Source organism: Anomaloglossus baeobatrachus, chromosome 4 (genome assembly GCF_048569485.1).
Source record: "Anomaloglossus baeobatrachus isolate aAnoBae1 chromosome 4, aAnoBae1.hap1, whole genome shotgun sequence".
In the NCBI taxonomy this organism is placed as follows: Eukaryota; Metazoa; Chordata; class Amphibia; order Anura; family Aromobatidae; genus Anomaloglossus; species Anomaloglossus baeobatrachus.
Window position 1 is genome coordinate 77,961,043 of NC_134356.1, and position 24,356 is coordinate 77,985,398.

Here is a 24,356-nt window from a genome sequence, read left to right on the forward strand (position 1 = left end):
TGTTTTGTTATACACATGTTTATTTCCTTTGTGTATTGGAACAAAAAAAAAAAAAAAAAAAACAGAAAAAAGGCAAATTGGACATAATTTCATGAGCCACACGAAATTGTTGGCACCTCTCCAAAATAGTGAGTAAACGGCTTTGTTTTAAGCATGGAATACTCATTCAAACTCACCTGTGGCAAGTAACAGGATTGGGCAACATGAAAATCACACCTGAAACCAGATAAAAAGGGGAGAAGTTAACTCAATCTCTGCACTGTGAGTCTGTATGTGCCACACTAAACATGGAGAACAGAAGGTGGAGAAGAGAACTGTCTGAGGACTTGAGAACCAAAATTGTTAAAAAAATATTAACAATCTCAAGGTTAGAAGTCCATCTCCAGAGATCTTGATATTCTTTTGCCCATGTGCGCAACATAATCAAGACATTTACAACCCATAGCACTGTAGCTAATTTTCCTGTACGGCTGAGAAAAATTGGTGGAAGGTTGAAACGCAGGATACTGCAGATGCTGGATTAGCAGGCTTAATCAAGTTCCAAAGAAATTCAAGATTTCTTGCAGGCTCAGGGGGCATCAATGTCAGCGCAATCTATAGGTTAACATTTGAATGAAATGAAACACTATGGCAGGAGACTCATGAGGACCCCACTGCTGACACTAAAACATGAAAATGATAGACTGCAGTTTGCTAAAATGTATGTGAGTAAGAAAAATTCCTTCTGGAAAAGCATCTGGTGGACAGATGAGATCAACAACAAGCTTTTTGTTAAAGTACATCATTCTACTGTTTACCAAAAATGGAATGAGGCCTACAAAGAAAAGAGAACAGTACCTACAGTCAAATATGATGGAGGTTCAAAAGATGTTTTGGGGTTGTTTTGCTGCCTCTGGAACTTGGTGCCTTGACTGTGTGCAAGCCATCATGAAATGTTAAGATTACCAAAGGGTTTTGGGTCACAATGTAGTGCCCAGTGCCAGAAAGTTGGGTTTCCATCCTAGGTCATGGCTCTTTCAGCAGGACAATGACTCCACACATTTCAAGAAGCACCCAGAAATGGATGGAAAAAAAATTGCTGAAGTAGCCAGCAATGAGTGCAGATCTAAATCTTATTGAACCCCTTAAAATTTCTTTTGGGAGAAGACTCCTTCAAATATTCCATACCTTAAGCAGTTTTCAAAAGAAGAGTGGTCCAAATGGTCCAAAATTCCAGTTCAGAAATGCAAGTTTGTTGATGGTTATAGTAAGCGATTAATTGCAGTTATTTATTCCAAAGAATGTGCAACTAAATATTAAGTGGCGGATGGCAACAATTTTGTCTGGCTCATTTTTGGAAATTTATGTGAAATTATGTCCAATTTGCCTGTTGTTTTCCTGGGGTTTTTTTGTGGTGTTCCAATACATACAAAGGAAATAAAATGTGTATAACAAAAAGTGTAATAGCAAAAATTTTCTGGGAGAAATACTTCATTTTATGGAACAATTCCAAGTGTGCCAACACTTTCAGACATGACTTTATTGTTGAGATGGGAGTAAACCTTTATCGTATGTCAGAGAAAATAGTGGTAAAGCATAATGAGCACTCTTTCTACTCTATAGGGAACTGCACCCCATCCAGTTTTAGAATAGTTGGGGTTCAGATCCTATAGACCGCCTCCATTTACACCAGCTTATATGTCATGATGACCGGTACAGTGCATCCTTTTTGTGGCAGAGTAGTTCAGTGCACCTACTCTCATACCTGTTTGCCATCTATTCCCAACCTCTTCTTCCTTGATTGACTGCTTTGGTTTTACAGGAGGTAGAGATGGATGAAAAACAAGAGGGTGGCAAGGTGCACAGAACTGCTTTGTCATCTGTGATAGGTTTCAACAGTCATTTTGTGCTGAGACACTCCTTTTAAAGGGAACCTGTCAGGTCCAATATGCACCCAGAACCCCGAGCAGTTCTGGGTGCATATTGCTAATCCCTGCCTAACTGTCCCTGTGTACACTAGCATAGATAAAGAGATCTTTAGGAAAAGTATTTCTAATGATCCTTTATGATATGCTAATGAGCGAGGATCCTAGTCCGCTGGGCGTTGGTTCCCTGGCCAGTCGCCCCCATTAGCATGTTAGTACGCCCCTATGGGGATGCTATCATGGTAATGAATACGCAGGACGATCTTACTCACCTCTCGGCCGACATCTTGTCCGATGCTGGATTTCAGCTCAGTGCGCATGACCCCGGAGTTTGGGTCATGCGCACTATGCTTTTACTATGTTTGTGAAAAATAATGTGATTATGGGAATAACCCTTTTAATCTCTAAAAGTTGCACAACTGATGCTACAACTTTTTTGTATGAATCTTTAAAGAATATCCGAACTACGGAAACTCAAGTGCTGGTGGCGTCTGCACAACCGCATTTCCTAGAAGAGAGGATGAAACTTATTACTGCTCTCTGGAGCGCTGGTATTAAAGTAAGTATATCCTGCGTCCTGTTTGCTGTGCACATACAATTGAAGCGTACTGACTAGTTAAATAAAAAAAAAAAGTTTTATAAAAACTGAAAGTTCAAATCACTCCCCCATCCTTTCCATTGAAAATTAAAGGGTTAAAAAAAACACATATTTGCTATTGCCGTGTTCAGAAATGCCCGATCTATCAAAATATAAAATCAATTAACCCCTTAACGACCGCGGGCCGTAAAATTACGTCCTAAATGACATAATCTTACTGCCCGCGGTCCTCCGGCGGCAGCATGCCGCGATCGGCACACATCTCAGCTGATTTTCACAGCTGAGATGTGTGCCTGCTAGGCACGAGCAGAATCGTTATCTGCTCGTGCCGATTAACCCCTTATATGGCGCTGTCAATACATGACAGCGCCATTATAAGCGCAATCGCGGTAAAGTTTTACTTACCGCCGAAACCGGAAGTCACGTGACGCGATCACGTGACTCCCGATAGTTGTCATGGTAGTACAGGGTCATGTGATGACTCCTGTACTACACATGAATTGGTTTCACTTTCGCTGTGCCCGGGGCACAGCAAAAGAGAAAGACAGCGTATCTGCTGTTTACAGCCTTCCAGCTGTGATCAGCAGATACTGCAGAGCGATCGGAATGCTGATCGCAATAGCCCCCTAGGGGGACTAGTAAAATAAAAAAAAAAAGTAAAAAAATAAGTTTTAAAAAATTAAAAAAAAACAAAAAAACCTAAAAGTTCAAATCACCCCCCATTCGCCCCATTGAAAATTAAAGGGTTAAAAAAATAAAAAATATACACACATTTGGTATCGCCGCGTTCAGAAACGCCCGATCTATCAAAATATAAAATCAATTAATCTGATCAGTAAACGGCGTAGCGGCAAAAAAATTCCAAACGCCAAAACGACGTTTTTTTGTCGCCACAACTTTTGCGCAAAATGCAATAAGAGGCGATCAAAACGTAGCATCTGCGCAAAAATGGTACCGTTAAAAACGTCAGCTCGAGACGCAAAAAATAAGCCGTCATTGAGCCTAAGATCCCGAAAAATGAGAACGCTACGGGTCACGGAATATGGCGTAAAACGTGCGCCACTTTTTTCGGACAAACTTCCGATTTTTTTTTAACCCCTTATATAAAAGTAAACCTATACATGTTTGGTGTCTACGAACTCGCACTGACCTGAGGCATCACACCCACACATCAGTTTTACCATATAGTGAACACAGTGAATAAAATATCTCAAAAACCATAGTGCTATCGCACTTTTTTTGCAATTTTTCAGCATTTGGAATTTTTTTGCCATTTTCTAGTACACAATATGGTAAAACTGATGGTTTCATTTAAAAGTACAGCTCGTTCCGCAAAAAATGAGCCCTCACATGACCATATTGACTGAAAAATAAAAAAGTTACGTCTCTCAGAAAAAGAATGGCGAAAAAAAAAAACGGAAAGCGAAAAATCGGCCGGTCGTGAAAGGGTTAATCTGATAGGTAAACAGCGTAGCGGCAAAAAAAATCCAAATGACAAAATTACGTTTTTTGGTCGTCCCAAATTGCAATAACAGGTGATCAAAACGTAGCATCTGCGCAGAGATGGTACCATTGAAACCTTCAGCTCGAGATGCAAAAAATAAGCCTTTACTGAGCCCCATATCCCGAAAAATGAGAACTCTAGGGGGTCGCGGAAAATGGCACAAAAAGTTCTCCACTTTTTTGTACAAAGTTCTGATTTTTTTTTTTAGCCCTTTAGATAAAAGCAAACCTATACATGTTTGCTGTCTACGAACTCGCACTGTCTTGAGGCATGACACCCACTCATCAGTTTTACCATATAGTTAACACTGTGAATAAACTATCCCAAAAATTATCGTGCAATTGCAATTTTTTTCCCATTTTTTTTCCAGTACGCTAAATGGTAAAACTTATGGTTTCATTTAAAAGTACAACTCATCCCACAAAAAGCAAGCCCTGATATGGCAAGATTGACAGAAAAATGAAAAAAAGTTACGGCTATTGGAAGACGGGGAGAGAAACCCCCCCCCCCAAAAAAAAACGGAAAATGACCCGGGTTGAATAACTGTTAATTTTTCTTTGTCGCTCCATTGGGAGACCCAGACAATTGGGTGTATAGCTACTGCCTCCGGAGGCCACACAAAGTATTACACTTTAAAAAGTGTAACCCCTCCCCTCTGCCTATACACCCTCCCGTGCATCACGGGCCCATCAGTTTTATGCTTTGTGTTGAAGGAGGCACACATGCACACAAGCTCCACATTTTAGTCAGCAGCAGCTGCTGATTGTATCGGATTGAAGAAAAGAGGGCCCCCCACAGGGCCCCCGGCATGCTCCCTTCTCACCCCACTGAGTCGGCGGTGCTGTTAAGGTTGAGGTACCCATTGCGGGTACAGAGGCTGGAGCCCACATGCCGTTTTCCTTCCCCATCCCTTAGGGGCTCTGGGAGAAGTGGGATCCTAACCGGTCATCCAGGCACTGGGACCGGGCTCCATCCGCAGCCCCTGGGGGAATCTGACGGACAGGAGACTGGATATCATCAGGGACAGGGCCCTGCATCCATAAGGTACTCTGTGTCCCCTTAGGGACGGTACATGCAGCGCCTGTGTTACAGACGCCGCAGCGGCTCCTGTGTGGTTTGTGAGACCAGGACTACCGCGCCGACCGCGCCTGTTTGCCGGCCGCGCTTTTAACTTTAGTCCCCGGCTTTTGCGGCCTAGTACCAAATACTCCCGGGCCTGCCAGTCAGGGGTAAGGGCGGGACGGCCGACTGGACGTCGGCAGTGAGGGCTGGAGCATGCTTTGGTATCCTCCTCCCCCCTCACTGAGCACTGTGGGGCACCAGTTTCCCGCACTTTATTAGGCACGCCCACGGCTCCATCCTCCCCTCAGAACGCTGGCAGCCATTGTTATAATCATTTCTGCCGGTGGGGGATTTCAGAACGGGCTCCGCAGTTCTGGGAGAAGTGGGATCCTAACCGGTCGCCGGTCACTGGGACCGGGCTCCCTCCGCAGCCCCTGGGGGAATCTGACGGACAGGAGGCTGGATATCATCAGGGACAGGGCCCTGCATCCATGAGGTACTCTGTGTCCCCTTAGGGACGGTGCATGCAGCGCCTGTGTTACAGACGCCGCAGCGGCTGCTGCTGTGTGGTTTGTGAGCCGGGACTACCGCGCCGACCGCGCCTGTTGGCCGGCCGCGCTTTTAACTTTAGTCCCCGGCTTTTGCGTCCTAGTACATGTACTCCCGCCCCCGGGCCTGCCAGTCAGGGGTAAGAGCGGGACGGCCGACTGGACGTCGGCAGTGAGGGCTGGAGCATGCTTTGGTATCCTACTCCCCCCTCACTGAGCACTGTGGGGCACCAGATGCCCGCACTTTATTAGGCACTCCCACGGCTCCCTCCTCCCCTCAGAACGCTGGCAGCCATTGTTATAATCACTTCTGCCGGTGGAGGATTTCAGAATGAGCTCTGCAGCTCTGGGAGTCCCAGGCAGGGAATCTGGTGGACACACCACCGCTTGGGGCGGTTGGTAAGCCACACCAGTTGTCAGGTGCTGGACCCCCTTGGGTGCCGTAGTGTGTATATATATATATATAATATATATATATATATATATATTGTATACATTTTCTCTATTCGGCAGCATTATTTGCTTTTGGCTATATCTCTAAGAGGAGCCAACAGCATGTCGTCCGCAGAAAGCAAGGGTGCCAAGGCACAGGCTTATTTTGCAACCCGTACCTCTTGTGCGGCTATGTTACCTGCAGGTTCCACCTACCCTCATTGTGACAATGCTAGGCCCCTGTGGCACTCTCAGCCGGAGCTTCCGGCACTGGTGGGACCCTCGGCTCAGGTGGTACCGCCGGTTTCCACTGCACAGATGGAAGGGACAGAGTTTACAATTTTGACTGAGAAACTCTCTGAGTCGCTTCACATTCCATGGCTCAGTCTATGGACAGATGGTCTGCTAAGATACTAGAAGCTTGGCAGTCCAGACCGGTAACACAGGGCCAGGGCACTGTGAGTTCATCATCCCCAGGCCCCTCTCGGTCGGTACAGCAAAGGGCTCCTGGGGTGGCACCCAGATCCCACGGTGAGAACTCCGACATGGACCGCAGCCTCAGACAGGCTAAGCGGGTTTGCTGGGATCCTTCCCCGGCTGCATCACGCGGTTCGGGGTCTCAGCATGAGGACCCTCTGGAGGATGAAGCGGAGGTCGCAGCTCAGGGCTCTGATCCTGACGTTGCTCTCAATCTGGATACACCTGAAGGGGACGCCATAGTAAATGACCTTATAACGTCCATCAACCAGGTGCTAGTCCTTCTCCCCCAACTCCACCTATAGAGGAGTCGGCTTCACAGTAGGAGAAACACCAGTTTAGGTTTCCCAAACGGAGTGCGTTTTTCGATCACTCTAACTTCAGAGATGCTGTCCAGAAGCACAGAGCATTTCCGGACAAGCGCTTTACTAAGCGCCTTAATGACACACGTTACCCTTTCCCCCCTGACGTAGTTAAGGGTTGGGCTCAGTGTCCCAAGGTGGATCCTCCAGTCTCCAGACTGGCGGCTAGATCCGTAGTATTAGTGGCAGATGGTTCATCGCTCAAGGATGCCACTGACAGGCAAATAGAGCTCATGATGAAATCCATCTATGAAGCCATAGGCGCGTCTTTTGCTCCGGCCTTCGCAGTCGAGTGGGCACTCCAAGCTATCATCAGCTTGTCTGTCTGAGACTAATGCGGTCGCACGTACCTCTGCTCCGCAGGTTGTGTCTTTGACTTCTCAGGCGTCGGCTTTTTCGTCCTACGCCATGAACGCCGTCCTGGACTCTGCGAGCCGTACAGCGGTAGCATCCGCCAATTCGGTGGCAGTCCGCAGGGCCATGTGGCTACGCGAATGGAAGGCAGACTCTGCTTCCAAGAAGTTCTTAACCGGTTTGCCATTTTCTGGCGACCGTTTGTTTGGCGTGCAATTGGATGAAAAACCGATGGGTGAGAGACATTCCGTCTCACGGTTACAGGATAGAGCTCAGCTCTCGTCCTCCGACTCGTCTCTGCAGATGGAGTTGTGATCCCCGTTCCGCTTCAAGAACGTGGTCGCGGTCTTTACTCCAACTTGTTCGGGGTACCAAAAAAGGACGGATCATTCCGGTCCGTTTCCGGGCCTCATTCTGCTCAACAGACACGTGAGAACCAGACGGTTTCGGATGGAATCTCTCCGCTCAGTCATCGCTTCGATGTCCCAGGGAGTCTTCCTAGCATCAATCGACATCAGGGATGCTTATCTCCATGTGCCGATTACACCAGAGCATCAACGCTCCCGGTGTTTCGCCATCCGGGTCGAACACTTTCAGCTCGTGACTCTGCCTTTCGGCCTGGCGACAGTCCCACGGGTCTTCACCAAGGTCATGGCATCAGTGGCGATGGGCCTACACTCTCAGGGACACTCGGTGATGACTTACTTAGACGATCTCCTAAGTCAAGGCACCCTCCCGGGTGGCATGTCAACACAGCCTGAACATTGTTTTGGAGACTCTCCAGAGGTTCGGGTGGATCATCAATTTCCCAAAGTAAAAATTGACACCGACCCAATTCACTGACTTACCTCGGGATGGAGTTCATTCTCTCTCAGAGATAGTGAAGCTTCCGCTGGACAAACTGCGTTCGCTGCAGACAGGGGTGCACTTTCTCCTTTGGGCCCAGTCTCACCCCTTGAGGCGCCTCACGCGCTTCCTAGGGAAGATGGTGGCAGCAATGGAGACAGTTCCCCTTGCGCAGTTTCATCTGCGTCCACTCCAATGGCACAAATGGGACAGGAGGTCGACGTCCCTAGACAGGAACGTCTCTCTTTCACTGGCAGACAAAACCTCTCCTGAGTGGTGGCTTCTTCCCACTTCTTGGTCGAAAGAAAAGTCCTTCCTGCTCCCATCCTGGGCTATGGTCACGACGGACGAGAGTTTGTCAGGGTGGACAGCGGTCTTCCTCCACCACAGGGCTCAGGGAACCTGGACTCTGACAGAGTCCTCCCTTCAGATCAATGTTCTGGAGATAAGGGCAGTGTAGCTAGCCCTAAAGTCGTTCCAGCGGTGGCTGGACGGCAGGCAGATCCGGATACAGTCGGACGACGCCACGGCGGTCGCGTACATCAACCACCAGCACAGAGCGCTGGCGGCGGACGCATCAGGTCAGGTCTGGTCGCAATTTCGACTGCCTTATGTATTTCCTCCTCTGGCGCTGCTGCCCAGAGTGTTACTCAAGATCGGGTCCGACTGCCGCCGCGCCATCCTCGTCGCTCCAGACTGGCCGAGGAGGTCGTGATACCTGGATCTGTGGCACCTCACGGTGGGTCGACCGTGGGCACTCCCGGACCGACCAGACTTGCTGTCTCAAGGGCCATTTTCCATCTGAATTCTGCGGTCTTCAACCTCACTGGGTGGCCATTGAGTCCTGGCTCTTAGCGTTCTCAGAGTTATCTCTATCACGCCTTTCGCAGAAGGTGGTCTTCCTAGTGGCAGGCACATCACTTCAGAGAGTGTCTGAGCTAGCAGCGCTGTCATGCAAGCCCCCTTCCTGGTGTTTCGCCAGGATGAAGTGGTTCTGCGTCCGGTCCCGGAATTCCTACTTAAGGTGGTATCCTCCTTTTCTTCTCAATCAGGATATCTCCTTACCTTCTTTTGGCTCCCATCCAGTTCACAATTGTGAAAAGGATTGCACTTGTTAGATCTCGGGAGAGCACTCCGGCTCTTCTTTTCGCACACTGCGCCCCCGCGCCGTTCTGATGCGCTCTTTGTCCTGGTCACTGGCCAGCGTAAGGGGTCGCAGGCTTTCAAGTCAACCTTGGCTCGGTGGATCAAGGAACTGACCCTTGAAGCCTACCGTTCTTCTGGGCTTCCGATTCCTTTAGAGCTGAAAGCCCATTCTACCAGAGCCGCAGAGGCATCCTGGGCATTGCGTCACCAGGCTACGGCTCAGCAGGTGTGTCAGCACTACCTGATCGAGTCTGCACACTTTCACGAAACACTATCAGGTTCATGCCTATGCTGTGGCAGATGCCAGCCTAGGTAGGCGAGTCCTTCAGTAGGCGGTTGCTCACCTGTAAGAGAGGGCCGTTTTTTCGGCTCTTTTTATCGAGGTATTCTTTTACCCACCCAGGGACTGCTTTTGGACATCCCAATTGTCTGGGTCTCCCAATGGAGCGACAAAGAAGAAGGGAATTTTGTTTACTTACCGTAAATTCCTTTTCTTCTAGCTCCTATTGGGAGACCCAGCACCCGCCCCTGTTCCCTTCGGGCTGTTGTTCTTTTGTGTACACATGTTGTTCATGTTGAAGGGTTCTTTTGGTTCATGGTTTCAGTTCTCCGAACATCCTTCGGATTGAATTTACCTTAGACCAATTTATAAGTTCCTCCTTCCTGCTTTGGCACCAAAACTGATGGGCCCGTGATGCACGGGAGGGTGTATAGGCAGAGGGGAGGGGTTACACTTTTTAAAGTGTAATACTTTGTGTGGCCTCCGGAGGCAGTAGCTATACACCCAATTGTCTGGGTCTCCCAATAGGAGCTAGAAGAAAAGGAATTTACGGTAAGTAAACAAAATTCCCTTCTTTAGTTATACGCATAATGCTATAAATGTGGAGCTGCGAATGATGGTTCTTCACTGTTGTGATGTCTATTTTCTCAATATAGGCAGAGATGATTCACAGGAGTAGCCCCAAGTTACTCGCCCAGCTGCAGTACTGCGAGAAGACCGGCATCCCACTGGTGGCCATTATTGGGGAGCAAGAACTTAGAGAAGGAGTGGTGAAGCTGAGAGATGTTGCAATGCGAGAGGAGGTAAATATTTCACATGCATCCTGGAATATAGTCTATCAGAATATTTGCTACTTAAGAATGTGTTCACATACAGCGATGTAAAAGGTACGCATTGATTCTGCCTCAAAATCTGTAATGGATGTAGGTGCGGATTTCACTCACTGCGTTGTAATGAATGAAATTCACAATAATGGTTATTCTTGCAGCAGATCCGAGACGGCCAGAATCTGCTATATTCAGTGATTTTGTACAGTACTTCAGTTTGCATTTCATGACCAAATTCTGAAAGAAATACTTAAAGGGAACCTGTCACCAGTTTTGGGGCCTATAAGCTGCAGGCACCATCATTGGGCTTTTATATACAGCATTCTAACATGCTGTATATAAGAGCCCAGGCCGCTCTGTAGAACATAAAAAAAACTTTAATACTCACCTAGAAGGTCACTCCGGTGCACAACATTCGGATGGGTGGCGCCGGTCCCGGAGATCTTGATCTTCCTCCTTCCTTCCATCTTGGTCTTCCTCCTTCTGAAGCCTGTGCGCATGACGCGTCCTACGTCATACACACAGGCCGGTATTGAGGTCCTGAGTAGGGCAGATCAAAGCATTGTAGTGCGTCTGCGCGTGACCGGCGAGTGTGTATGACGTAGGACGCATCATGCACACAGGCTTCAGAAGGAGGACGAAGATAGCTGAAAGAGGCGGCGCCGGCCCCAGAGAACGGAGACACCCATCTGACTAGAATCCACCGCAGCGCAACTGTTAGGTGAGTATTATAAAGTGTTTTTTTTTTGTTTTACACAACGGCGTGGGCTCTTATATATAGCATGTTAGAATGCTGTATATAAGAGCCCGGTGGTGGTGGCCGCAGCTTATAGGCCGAAAAAGTGGTGACAGGTTCCCTTTAATGTAGACTACAAAGGACTCAATAGCCTGGTGTGTTTCCCTCACCACTTCTTTTTTTTTTTATGTACTTTTGGACCATTTTTGACCCCATGCTCACTAACAGTGCAGTTGCTCCAGTGAAGGCATCCATCAGAAATCATCCAGTAATGAAGGTAAAGGGACCCAACCAGGGCTTCTCCAAGATCTACTGTCACAATGTGACTGCAGGTATCACACCTGGTCATGGGAGAACTCCCGGTGAGCGGCGCAAAATAGCGGGAACACCAGGGTAATGTCACAATGGGAGAGGGGAGGACCACCAGAGAGTGACGCAACACACAGGGTACACCAGGAAAACAATACAATAATCGGCCCTTAGCGCTAGGGAGAGGGGAGCGGGTCACCTCCTAGCACTCACCTGAGGCTGACCCCTGCACTGCCTAACGTCCATAGACTGGTGCTTTCCCACCTTGCTGGCCCTAAACTCACCTTGACTAGTGAGGGCTAGTGAGCCACTAAAATAAGAAAACACGAGGTAGATAAGACAAACAGGTGTTGAAATACACAACAAAAAGCACTCCAAGGTTTTTTCAGTAAAGAACTTCGCAACACCACAGCTATTCAGCGACGAGCTCCTTCAACCGGGAGTGAGGAGCGGATATTTAAAGCAGAAGGGAGTGGCTAAAGCTGAAGATACAATTACCTGTTAGATCACTGCAGAATAGAAATGAACCTTAACTCCTTCAGTACCGGATGGAATTAAGTATGCCCCAACTCAGGGTAAATGGCGAGCAGGCACTAAAGTGGATCTGCAGTCCACAATGCGCTGTGACCCTCTGATGCCAGATCTCTCTGAGATCATATCAGGCCGTGACACGCTCGTGACATCTACGTAGTAGTCCCATGGTCTATCACTATAGTGTTTGTTGTTTTCTTCATCGTTCCTTATGGGAGACCCAGACCATGGGTGTATAGCTTCTGCCTCCGGAGGACACACAAAGTACTACACTCAAACTTGTAGCTCCTCCCTCCTAGCATATACACCCCCTGGTAGCCAGTCCTAGCCAGTTTCAATGCTTTGTGTTCAGGAGGTCACACACACACATGCATTCTCTGATTTTTGATTTTTTGGATTTCAAAGATTTGGAAGAAAAGCGGGTCCAGTCTGGACTCCCGGCATGTCCCTTCTCACCCCACTGTGTCGGCGGTGCTGTTAAGGTTGATTTTCCAAGGCTGGAGCCTTCACATGCCGCGCTCCTTCACCATCCCCTGGGGCTCTGGCTTGAAGTGGGAGCCATCACGGTTCTCACTGCTTTGCAGGAGACCGGTCTCCATCCGCAGCCCTTTCAGGATCCTGCCGGACGGAGCGCTCACCTCCCAGGGACCTGGCACCTGCGTCTCACAAGCTAAGTACTGAGACGTTTTTACCACAGAAAGTGGTCTTTCCAGGGGTCCCTTGTACTTTATTTATTGGGGAGAGTGTGTTTTATGACTGTGTTAACATTTCCGGCCGGTTCTCCAGTTTTCACTGGAGAACCGCGCCGATGGTGCCTGCACGCTGGCCGCATGTTTAAATCTAGGCCCCGGCTTCGCCTGAGGCCTAGTTTCGGTTTTCACTGCCCCTGCATGTCAGTCATGCAGAGGGACAGTGCGGCTCCGCCCAGCGGCTGTTCAGCACAGGGAACGGACACTCCTCACTGAGGAAAGATTCCCTCCCCTGTCTACCTCATTTGCCCGCTCTCAGAGTAGGCCCCGCCCCCTCTCCTCGCTCCGGTCGCCATTTTCTCAGCGTTCTCAATGTTTGCATAGGCACAGAGATACCACATTGTGACAAATGGGGGCCTGGGCTGGGGGACTGGAGGGCACAGAAATGTATGTTAAACGGTCTGGCAAGCCACAACCTCCGGTTGTGCAGCTGCTTATATTATCTGTTTATATACTCTGCTGGGGGTCATTCTGGACAGAGCCCCCACTTCTGCAGCATGTCTCACATCAGAGCAAGGCTGCAAGGCTGTTCTTAATATGCACTGCATGTAGACTCGTACGGCCTGTACCGAGCACATAAACACAGTGGTCCCTCAGCCTGGAGGCTCATCAGTGGTCCCTCCAGCTGCTCCGGCTCCGGTGGCTGAACCCCCGGTTTGGGTAGAATCCGCTCTTTCCAGGGGACAGCTGTCCCGGACTCTGCTGAGCATGCATTAGCCCCCTTCTCAGGGCGCTTCTGCTGCTACGGCTCGCTCAGCAAAGCTCACAGAGGACTCTTCTTCTGGTCTCAGACCCCGTCCTCCTAAAATGGAGACGCAGGGTCCCCTGTCCTTCCCCGTCCCGCAGCTCTGATTCACGAGCTGACTCACTGGACGAGGAGGATGTCTTTACTAGGGGCTCGGACGCTACTTCATGTACCATTGATCTGTCCGAAGGTGATGCAGATGCTAATGATTTGATTGCGTCCATTATACTTGTACTGGACCTCCATCCGCCTGTATCAGGGGAGCATCCCCCGCTGGCAGAAAGGCATCAGTATACCTTAAAGAGAACAAGGAGTGTGTTCCTTAACCACTCCAGTTTTCAGCCCACTGTGACCAAGCCCAGGGTCTGCTCTGACAAACGCTTCCCAAAGCGTGGTTCTGATGACAATTTTCCCTTTCCACCAGTGGTGGTCAAGGAGTGGGCTCATTCACCAAAGGTGGCTCAGCCCGGACCGTTGTATCAGTGGCTGATGGCTCCTCACTTAAGGTTTTGCTGTCCGCCAGGTTGTCCTTCTGGCCAAATCTGTATGGAGGCGGCAGGAGCCTCGTTCTCCTCAGCTTTTGCAGCAGTGCGGGCTTTCAAAGCCATCTCTGCTTCTCTAGAGGAGATGCATTCCCTCACAGGGACTCTATGCCCGAAATGGTTGCCTTAACTTCCAGACTTCAGTCTTTTCATCCTATGCCATGTCTGCCATGCTGGAGACTCTCACCGCACTGCGGTGGCCTCGGCTAATTTCCTCGCTATCCGCAGGCTCCTGTGGCTTCGGAAGTGGAAGGCAGATGCTTCTAAAGAAGTTCCTTGCTGGGCTCCCTTTTGTTGGGACCAGACTATTCGGGAACAACTGGATGAAATTATTAAGGAAGCTCTTGGCGGGAAGAGTTCTTCCATGCCACAAACCTAAACCAGGAAACCTGTCCAGGGCAGGAATCAGTCGAGGTTTCGTTCTTTTCGTTCCTCCATCTGATCGTTCTCTAAGCCCTCGGCCTCGTCCACTAGCTCAGCCAAGGATCGTAAACCCAAATGGCGCACGAAGCCGCGTCTTCAGAAACCGCAGGAGATGCTGCCACTAAGTCAGCCTCCTCCGGGCTATCTGGCCATGCCAGTAACGTCCTTGGTCGGTGGCAGGCTCTCCCACTTTGGCGACGTATGGTTTTAACACGTCTCCGATCAGTGGGTGCGGGATACCATCTCCCACGGCTACAGGATAGAATTCTATCCAGCCCGCCAAACAGATTTTTTCTGTCAACTCCCCGCTGCTCCAAGGCCGCCGCCTTCTCACAGGCCGTGGCATTCTTGCAGGCCAATGGAGTAATTGTACCGGTTCCCGACTGGGAACGGTTCTGAGATTTCTGCTTAAATCTATTCCTAGTCCCCGAAGAGGGCGGTGCCTTCCGACCTGGATCTCAAGCTTCTCAAGCATGTTCAGGTGCGGCATTTTCGCATGGAGTCTCGGCGATCAATCAATGACCCAAGGAGATTCCCTAGCATCCATCGACATCAGAGATGCCTATCTGCATGTGCCAATCGCAGTTTCACACCAGCGTTGGCTACGTTTTGCAATTGGAGTGGTCCAATTCGTGGCTTTTCCCTTGGGGTTAGCCACGGCCCCTCGAGTATTCTCAAGGTCGGGGCAGCTGTGATTGCGGTCCTGCACCTCTAGGGGTTGGCAGTGATCCTTTTGCCCTGGACGGCCTTCTAGTCTGGGCTTCATCCAGTGCAGACTGTTAGCGGAGTGCCTCGCTCACTCTCGCCACTCTAACCAATTCGGGTGGCTTGTCATTCTGTCCAAGCCCACTCTGACTTCGACCCAGAAGTTCACGTACCCAGGGACGCAATTCGAGACTCTGTCGGCACTTGTGAAGCTGCCCTTGGTCAAACAGCAGTCCCTCCGCTGGCGGTCGACGTCATTCCATCAGGCACCTAATACAGGTGCTGGATCAGATGGTGGCGTCAATGGAAGCGATTCCCTTGCACAGTTCCACCTGCGTCCTCTGCGGCTGGATATTTTCCGCTGTTGGAACAAGCGGACTTCCTCCTTCCACGGGGTGGTGGCTTCGCCACAGACCAGGGGCTCGTTTCAGTGGTGGCTTCGGCCCCTCTGTCTCAGGGACGCTCCTTCCTGGCCCCGTCCCGGGTGATCCTCACCAGGATGCTAGTCTATCCGGCTGGGGAGCAGTATATCTCCACCATGAAGCGCAGGGCACTTGGACTCTGTCCGAATCAGCCCTCTGGATCAATGTGCTGGAAATCAGAGCTGTGTTTCTAGCTCTCTAAGCCTTTCACCATCTGTTGGCGGCCAGGCACATTCGAGTCCAGTCAGACAACGCGACAGCGTTTGCCTACATCAACTTCCAGGGCGGGACACTCAGCCGCCTGGCAATGTTGGAGGCTCAACGCATTCTTCAGTGGACGAAGGACTCCTAGTCCACCATATTCGCAGCCCACATCCCAGACGTGGAAAACTGTGAGGCAGATTATCTCAGCCGTCAAACCGTGGCTCCACGATCCTCAGGTTTTTGCGGCAGACGCACTGGTTCAAGTTTGGTCCCAGCTTCGTCTGTCTTACGTGTTTCACCCTTTAGCTCTTGCCCAGAGTCCTGCGCAAGATCAGAAAGGAGGGCCGTCGGGTCATTCTCATACTCCACTATGGGTAGATAAGGTATGCACACCAGTGACTATGTAAGGGGAATACATGTAATAGCAGAAACTGCTGTGTGAATACTGACATGAAAAATTCAATAGCTATATGTAAGAATGAAATGTGAAAAATGGAACCTGCATTACTGCCATGAATATATGAATAAAGAGAAATTTAGCTACTGAATTGATCAATGCAATAGAGCCCCAACACTACGCCAAAGTATTTCTCTACGTTGGGGTCCCTAGCTTGTGTGTGTCCTCTCATGCAGTTAAAAAACTTACCGTGTATGGGAAGCTGAGACCCAGGCTATATATACGATGTGGATTGGCAATAGGTGTGTATGGGGAGGGTTCACAAACGAAAAACTACTAACAAATAAGAAATAACGTTTGGAACTCCATTCTATGTCTGAACTGGGTGCAAAAACCTAAAAAAACATCACTATGGGGAGATAGACACCTATTGCCAAATACTTTGGCGTAGTGTTGGGGCTCTATTGCATTGATCAATTCAGTAGCTAAATTTCTCTTTATTCATATATTCATGGCAGTAATGCAGGTTCCATTTTTCACATTTCATTCTTACATATAGCTATTGAATTTTTCATGTCAGTATTCACACAGCAGTTTCTGCTATTACATGTATTCCCCTTACATAGTCACTGGTGTGCATACCTTATCTCCCCATAGTGATGTTTTTTTAGGTTTTTGCACCCAGTTCAGACATAGAATGGAGTTCCAAACGTTATTTCTTATTTGTTAGTAGTTTTTCGTTTGTGAACCCTCCCCATACACACCTATTGCCAATCCACATCGTATATATAGCCTGGGTCTCAGCTTCCCATACACGGTAAGTTTTTTTAACTGCATGAGAGGACACACACAAGCTAGGGACCCCAACGTAGAGAAATACTTTGGCGTAGTGTTGGGGCTCTATTGCATTGATCAATTCAGTAGCTAAATTTCTCTTTATTCATATATTCATGGCAGTAATGCAGGTTCCATTTTTCACATTTCATTCTTACATATAGCTATTGAATTTTTCATGTCAGTATTCACACAGCAGTTTTTGCTATTACATGTATTCCCCTTACATAGTCACTGGTGTGCATACCTTATCTCCCCATAGTGATGTTTTTTTAGGTTTTTGCACCCAGTTCAGACATAGAATGGAATTCTCATACTCCAGACTGGCCCAGGCAAGCTTGGTACCCTGACCTGCTCCATCTGTCCGTAGCGGTGCCATGGCATCTGCCGGACTGTCCAGACCTTCTCTCACGAGGTCCGTCTTTCCGCCAGAATCCTGCGGCTCTCAGATTGACGGCGTGGCTTTTGAGTCCTGGATCTTGACGACTTCTCGTATTCCTCCTGAAGTCATCTCCACTATGACTCGAGCTCCGAAGTATCCTTTGGCCTTTTTGGCCTTGCCGACCCTCCTGTCCCTTCTACAGTCCGGTCTGCACCTAGGACTATCCCTCAATTCCCTTAAGGGACAGGTCTCGGCTCTGTCAGTGTTGTGCCAGCGGCGTATCGCCCGGCTGGCTCAGGTGCGCTCCTTCATGCAGGGCGCATCTCACATCATTCCGCCTTACCGGCGGCCTTTGGAGCCCTGGGACCTTAATCCGGTCCTCGCGGCTTCCGGAAACCCCCCCTTTGAGCCTCTTAGGGAGGTTTCTTTGTTTCGTCTTTCACAGAAAGTGGTCTTTCTAGTGGCCATAATTTCCCTCAAGAGAGTCTCTGTTTTGGCTGCACTCTCTTTGGAGTCACCCCCTTTTTTGGTTTTTCATCAAGACAAGGTGGTTCTCCGTCCGACTCCGGACTTTCTCCCTAAGGTGGTTGCTGCTTCCACCTTAACCGGGGCATTTTCCCTGCCTTCCTTTTGTCCGGCTCCTGTTCATCGCTTTGAAAAGGCGTTGCATACTCTGGATCTGGTGCGGGCGCTCCGGATCTATGTGTCTCGCACCGCTGTTCTTAGGCGGTGCACCTCTCTTTTGTGCTGACCACTGGTCAGCGTAAGGGCCTCTCGGCATCTAAGCCGACCCTGGCTCGTTGGATTAGGTCGGCCATTTCCGATACCTACCAGTGTACTCAAGTGCCTCTCCCGCCGGGGATCAAGGCACACTTGACCAGAGCTGTCGGTGCCTCTTAGGCTTTCAGGCCCAGGCTGCGGCTCAGCAGGTCTGTCAGACTGCCACTTGGATTAGTCTGCATACCTTTTCGAAGCACTACCAAGTGCATGCTCATGCTTCGGCAGATGCGAGCTTGGGCAGACGCATCCTTCAGGCGGCTGTCGCCCATTTGTGAAGTTACGTTTCGCCTACTTCTCAGTTTTTCTGTTTATTCCCACCCATGGACTGCTTTGGAACGTCCCATGGTCTGGGTCTCCCATAAGGAACGATGAAGAAAAAGAGAATTTTGTTACTTACCGTAAATTCTTTTTCTTATAGTTCCGACATGGGAGACCCAGCACCCTCCCTATTGCCTGTTGGCAGGTTTCTTGTTCCGTGTGTTTTCACCGGCTGTTGTTGTTGTAGACAGAGGTTCCGGTTGTTCCGGGTTTTGCTCTGTCTCTACTTGTGGGTGGATGTCCTCCTTCAGCTTTTGCACTAAACTGGCTAGGACTGGCTACCAGGGGGTGTATATGCTAGGAGGGAGGAGCTACACTTTTAGTGTAGTACTTTGTGTGTCCTCCGGAGGCAGAAGCTATACACCCATGGTCTGGGTCTCCCATGTCGGAACTATAAGAAAAAGAATTTACGGTAAGTAACAAAATTCTCTTTTTCTGCAGTAGCCATGGGCTAAAAACTGTAAATGGAATAAGATCACAAAGCAGACATTGCTCACTTCAGAAATCCTCTAGTGCTTCATCACCACAAATTACCAACGATCCATATGACATCAGCAGTAATGGGAGCCAGTTATTAAATGGTCATATGGTTAGAGGGGAAGGAAAGTTAAAAAAAATAAAAATAAATATAGTCAGGGAGCCGCGGCCCCAAATTAGCGGAATTTGTTTGATAAGTATGTCTGTCTGCTATTTCATTCTTCTTTTCTGCGCGATTCCTAAAGCTTAACATGGACAAAACAGAGTTCATTGTTTTTCCTCCTCCTCACTCATCTCCTCCAACAAGCCTTTCCATCAAACTTGATGGTTGCTCACTCTCCCCAGTCTCACAAGCTCGTTGCCTTGGAGTAACCCTCGTCTCTGCGCTATCCTTCAAGCCACACATCCAAGCCCTCTTCACCTCATGCAGACTACAACTCAAAAATATCTCCCGGATCCGTGCTTTCCTTAACCAAGAATCGGCAAAAACATTAGTGCATACCCTCATCATCTTCCGCCTCGACTACTGCAACCTCCTGTTCTATGGCCTCCCTTCCAACACTCTTGCACCCCTCCAATCTATCCTAAACTCTGCAGCCCGCTTAATCCACCTCTCCCCTCGCTATTCCCCAGCCTCGCCACTCTGCCAATCCCTTCACTGGCTTCCCAACGACTCCAGTTCAAAACATAAACCATGACATACAAAGCCATCCACAACCTGTCTCCTCCTTACATCTGTGACCTAGTCTCCCGGTACCTACCTGCACGCAACCTCAGATCCTCACAAGATCTCCTTCTCTACTCCTCTCTTATCTCCTCTTCCCACAATCGCGTACAAGATTTCTCCTGTGCCTCCCCCATACACTGGAACGCTCTACCTCAGCACATCAGACTCTCCCCTACCGTGGAAAGCTTCAGGAGGAACCTCAAAACCCATCTCTTCCAACAAGCCTACAACCTACAATAGCCCTCAGTCCAGTAGACCACTGCGCAACCAGCTCTGTCCACACCTATTGTACCATAACCCATTCCCTTTAGACTGTGAGCCCTCGCGGGCAGGGTCCTCTCTCCTCCTATACCAGTCTGTTTTGTACTGTTAATGATTGTTGTATGTATACCCTCTTTCACTTGTAAAGCGCCATGGAATAAATGGCGCTATAATAAATAATAATAAGTAATAGTTGTTTTGGTATTTTATGCCATTTACTGACCTATTTTTTGTTGATCTTGGAAAATTGCTGCTAAATTATGATTTCAGTCATTTGCACAATTAAATAAATTATTATTATTCCACTATACTAGAACACTAATTCCTAACACTTGATGCTGCCCTAGTTTAGGTATATTTTTAACTCTCAAGCAGTTTTCAATATACCACATCTGTTCTTGCTACTTAAAGAGCATCTGTCAGCAGGTTTTTGCTACATCATTTGAGAGCAGCATGTTGTAGGCAAAGAGATCCTAGATCCAAGGATGTATAACTTAGATTATTGGACGCAGCCATTCTGACACAATCAGAATTTTTAGATTTAGCCATGTAGCAGACATGGGAGAGCTTTTCCCGTCCACACCAGCCTCTCTATAGAGATTGTACATTAACAGTGAGGTGTCAATCGGGTGAGGCGGTGTGCCGGACTGCCCGACGTGTGACATTGTTGACCAAGCAATGAGAAGTCCTGCTGCTTAAACAAACATAGCAAATAAAGAACAGATCAGACTTTGACAAGACTGGCATCCCTGAATTATCTGTGTTAATCCAAGCAGCATGCTGTCTTCAGTTTACACAGCAAAAACCTGCTGACAGATTACCTTTGAGGCCTCATCTGATGCTCCAGCTACATAAATTGTAAAAGTGACTTCCAGATTACCGCAGCAATGGAAACCGGGCAAGAGAGCGAATGGGGAATAGAATACTGCACTTACACTACATACTGTATACATTTACAGATGTTTAAGCAGTTGGGCTTCTTTAGTGGCCATTTGGTTCTTGTTAACCCCTTTAATTTAGTGTCCATATAGAAACACTTAGATTTTTAGTATTCGATTTTCTTCATGTACAACAATGATAAAAGTTTTGCAATTCTAAATACCCATCATCAGCAGTGTTTCTATTGCCACTGCAAACATTCTTGAAACGGAGTCAGGGAGCCCTGCAACATTCCGAGGTGCCTCCCCTTTAAGTGTGGCTTCCCAATGGGCAGTCAAGTTTAAAGGGAACCTGTCACCAGTTTTTTCCCATATAAACTGTGGCCACCACCAGTAAGCTTTTGTATAGTTAAATACAGCATTCTGGAATATTGTATATAAGCCAAGCCGGTCTGCAAAAAAAAGAGCTTTTACGGATCTCCTGCGAGGCGATCCGTTCCAATGGACAGCGCTGGTCTCGGTCCGGCACCTCCCCTCTGCTTGCGATGACCAACCTCTCTCCCTGCTTCATGTGGATGACATGTCCTACGTCATCTACACAGTGTTGCCCATTGCTTTCCTGCGCATTCACACTTTTCTCTGCTCTGCTGAGAGTAGATCAAAGTATTGTAGTGCGCATGCGCCGACGGTATTGGGCCTTTCCACGCACCTGCACATTACAGTACTTTGATCTGCCCTCAGCAGGGCAGAGAGAAGTGCGCAGGAGCCCCATGGACGACATTGTGTGGATGACTTAGGGCACATTATCCACATAAAGCAAGGTAAGAGGATGGTGATCGCAAGCAGAGAGGAGTGCCGGGCCGAGACCAGCGACGCCCATTGGACCGGACTACTCTGCAGGGGAGTATAACAAAAGGTGTTTTTTACGTTATACAGAGCGGCCTGGGCTCTTATATACAGTATTCTAGAATGCGGTATATAAGTGCTCACTGGTGGTGGCTGCACCTTTATAGGTGACAAATCTGGTGACAGGTTCCCTTTAAACAATATGATGCGGTGCACATGTTTAGTGAGCATACCATGTTTGCTAATTGAGTACTTTAACCATTTTTTTTTATTTTTTTTTAACAGGTAAATATCGCGAGGGAACACTTAGTAGAAGAAATCCAGAAACGGACTAGATAACAATAACTCATCCAAAGATGCTTATAAAGAGACTCCTTGTCATAAAATAATGAAGACAACATGTGCAATCGCTCTATATATTGAGATCATGCATAAGACTGCATTCACAACACAACCGATGGGTTTAGTGTTACATTCCGAGAATAACTGATAGATTTTTTTTTTTTTTTTTTTTTTCATCCTGGTTTTCTCCATTTTTTCTTTTCAGTTTTTTCACTGAAGCCGGTAGAACATTTTTATCCACTAACTCTTAACAAGCTGAAAACAGATGAAGCATTGATGGAACTCTGAAATACAAAGTATATGACCCCGGTTCACTATTTTTCTTTTTCTTTTTTTTTTTCTCTGTCTTGTCATTTTTTTTCCTCCAAATTCTTCAAAATGGTGCATGTGGTTCATGATTTGGCACAAAATGTAAAATTCTCTTTTTTGTACCTCAGTAGACAGTATTCGTGATTTTTTTTGGCACTGAAAGTCACAAATTCTTCACATTAGGCCGGTTTCAGACGTCCGTGTTTAATCAGGTACCAGTCACACACATGGTTATGCTCACACGTGTGTCACATGTGTGTCACGTGTGTCATATGTGTGTCATACATGTGTCACATATGTGACATCCGTGTTTGCATATGTGTGACAGGTACCGGAGAAAATACGGGTCTGTGAAATAAAAAGATTTTCCATATTTACCTGCAGTCTCCGGCTCTGCTGCCTCCCGCTCCTGACCACCGCTCATTAAATTCATTGATTATTCACCGCACTCAGGACCTGGAAGTAGGAGCAGCGCTGGTGACAGCACCACCAAGGACAGCATCATGGGGACAGGTGAGTATTCTACAAGCACAGTGACATCCAGGAGGTCATCGGAGTTCCCAATGAACTCTAATGACATCCTGATGACCCCCGTCACACCCGCGCTACAGCTTCACGGGTTCATCAGAGTTCATTGGGAACTGTGATGAGTCCCCAATGCTGTCCCTGTGATGCTCCGGCTTCCAGGTTTTCACTACGCACACACGCACGCACACACTGCTGTATAATCACCCAGCGATGTAGTCCCTCGCACTGAAGTCCCCAGCGCTGCTCCGGCTTCCAGCTCCACAGGGCACTGAATATTCAGTGAGTATAGTGAGCGGGGTTCAGGAGCGGGAGGCAGCAGAGCTGGAGACAGGTAAACATAGAAAATAGTTTTATTAAAAAGAACCATGTTTTCTCCGGTACGTGTCACACTGATGTCACACAGATCACATCAGTGTGCGATCCGTGTGACACCCGTGCTGCCGGAGAAAAAACGGATATGTCTGCGTGTGTGCGTGCGGGGTCATGAGAGGTCACACGGTTCTTGTGAAAACACGGACGTGTGAGTAACAGCAAATAATAACATGGGTACGTGTGGCATCTGTGTTAAACACTGATGTCACACGTACCTGAAACACAGACGTCTGAAACCAGCCTTAGAAAAATATGGCAAATTGAAAACTCCTGCAGAAACTTTACTCCAGGCAGGGACTGGAATAAGATGCATAAAAAAGTGGCACATTTAGTAAAAGCCAAATTTGATGAATTTGTCTAAACATCTGGCCAAGGAAAATTTAAGACAAGAAAGCGAACTTAAAAAGGGGAACAAAATATATAGTCAATAAAGAGCAAATAGTAAACCATAATATAAAAAGGAGCAAATTACTCCCAAAAAGTGAAGAAATGACAATAATGAACCTATGTTTTATTCAATGGTACCCATAAAATGTAACATTAAAGTCTCTTCTAGAACACGGATGAGAATATTACGCACTCGGAGTCTCACAGACCGGAAACACGGAACCATTTTTAAAACTGCTGTCTATCTGGATCAATGAAAGTCTATGGAATAAACTGGTCCGATCACAGACGTATCACACAAGTGTGAATGAAGCCTTAAGAATATAAACATTCTTTATTATGAGACTTATTGTTTCTTTTGTTTTCCTATTTTATCTATCATTTTTATTTGGATTGTTTACTATGAATTCTACAGAGCAGATATACGAGTACTCGGAACAGTCTGTGTCTGTTTGTGATCTTCTCTCAGCATTGAAGAAGGAAGGATCTGTCACATTTTGTAGAAGAAAATTGTAGTTTTCTTAGGCCAATTTTTACAGTGAAAACCCAAGGCAACTAAATAATAAAAATAATTCAGGCTACTTTCTTCTTTCTTGCTTAAATGCAGAATCCAGACTCTTTTGGTTTTTTGGTACTAAAAAAGTCAATGGCAACAAAGTAGTGATTCTAAATTAAAGAAGAAAAAAGTGTAAAATATGACAATATCCAATTCAGAAAACTCTTATTGTCTTTATTTTCCGATGTGATGCAAGATTAGCGTCCCATGCAGAAGAAATGCCATGACATCTAGTGGTCATTATAAGGTAGTACAG

The 24,356-nt window shown here is 47.7% G+C and overlaps 1 protein-coding gene across 2 annotated transcripts in view; it reads left to right on the top strand.

Moving 5' to 3' along the window:
• The window catches only part of LOC142303217 (histidine--tRNA ligase, cytoplasmic-like), a 135,719-nt gene extending 111,830 nt beyond the window's left edge, over window positions 1-23,889 (top strand). Inside the window, exons 12-14 of one of the 2 annotated variants that reach the window (XM_075344430.1) lie at window positions 2,359-2,463; window positions 10,170-10,316; window positions 21,892-23,889. In XM_075344430.1, the coding sequence (XP_075200545.1) occupies window positions 2,359-2,463; window positions 10,170-10,316; window positions 21,892-21,945 (306 nt within the window). In that variant the 3' untranslated portion in view covers window positions 21,946-23,889. The remainder of the gene's footprint in view (window positions 1-2,358; window positions 2,464-10,169; window positions 10,317-21,891) is intronic. The other variant, XM_075344429.1, reaches the window with a different exon arrangement.
• The last annotated feature ends 467 nt before the right edge of the window (window positions 23,890-24,356 follow it).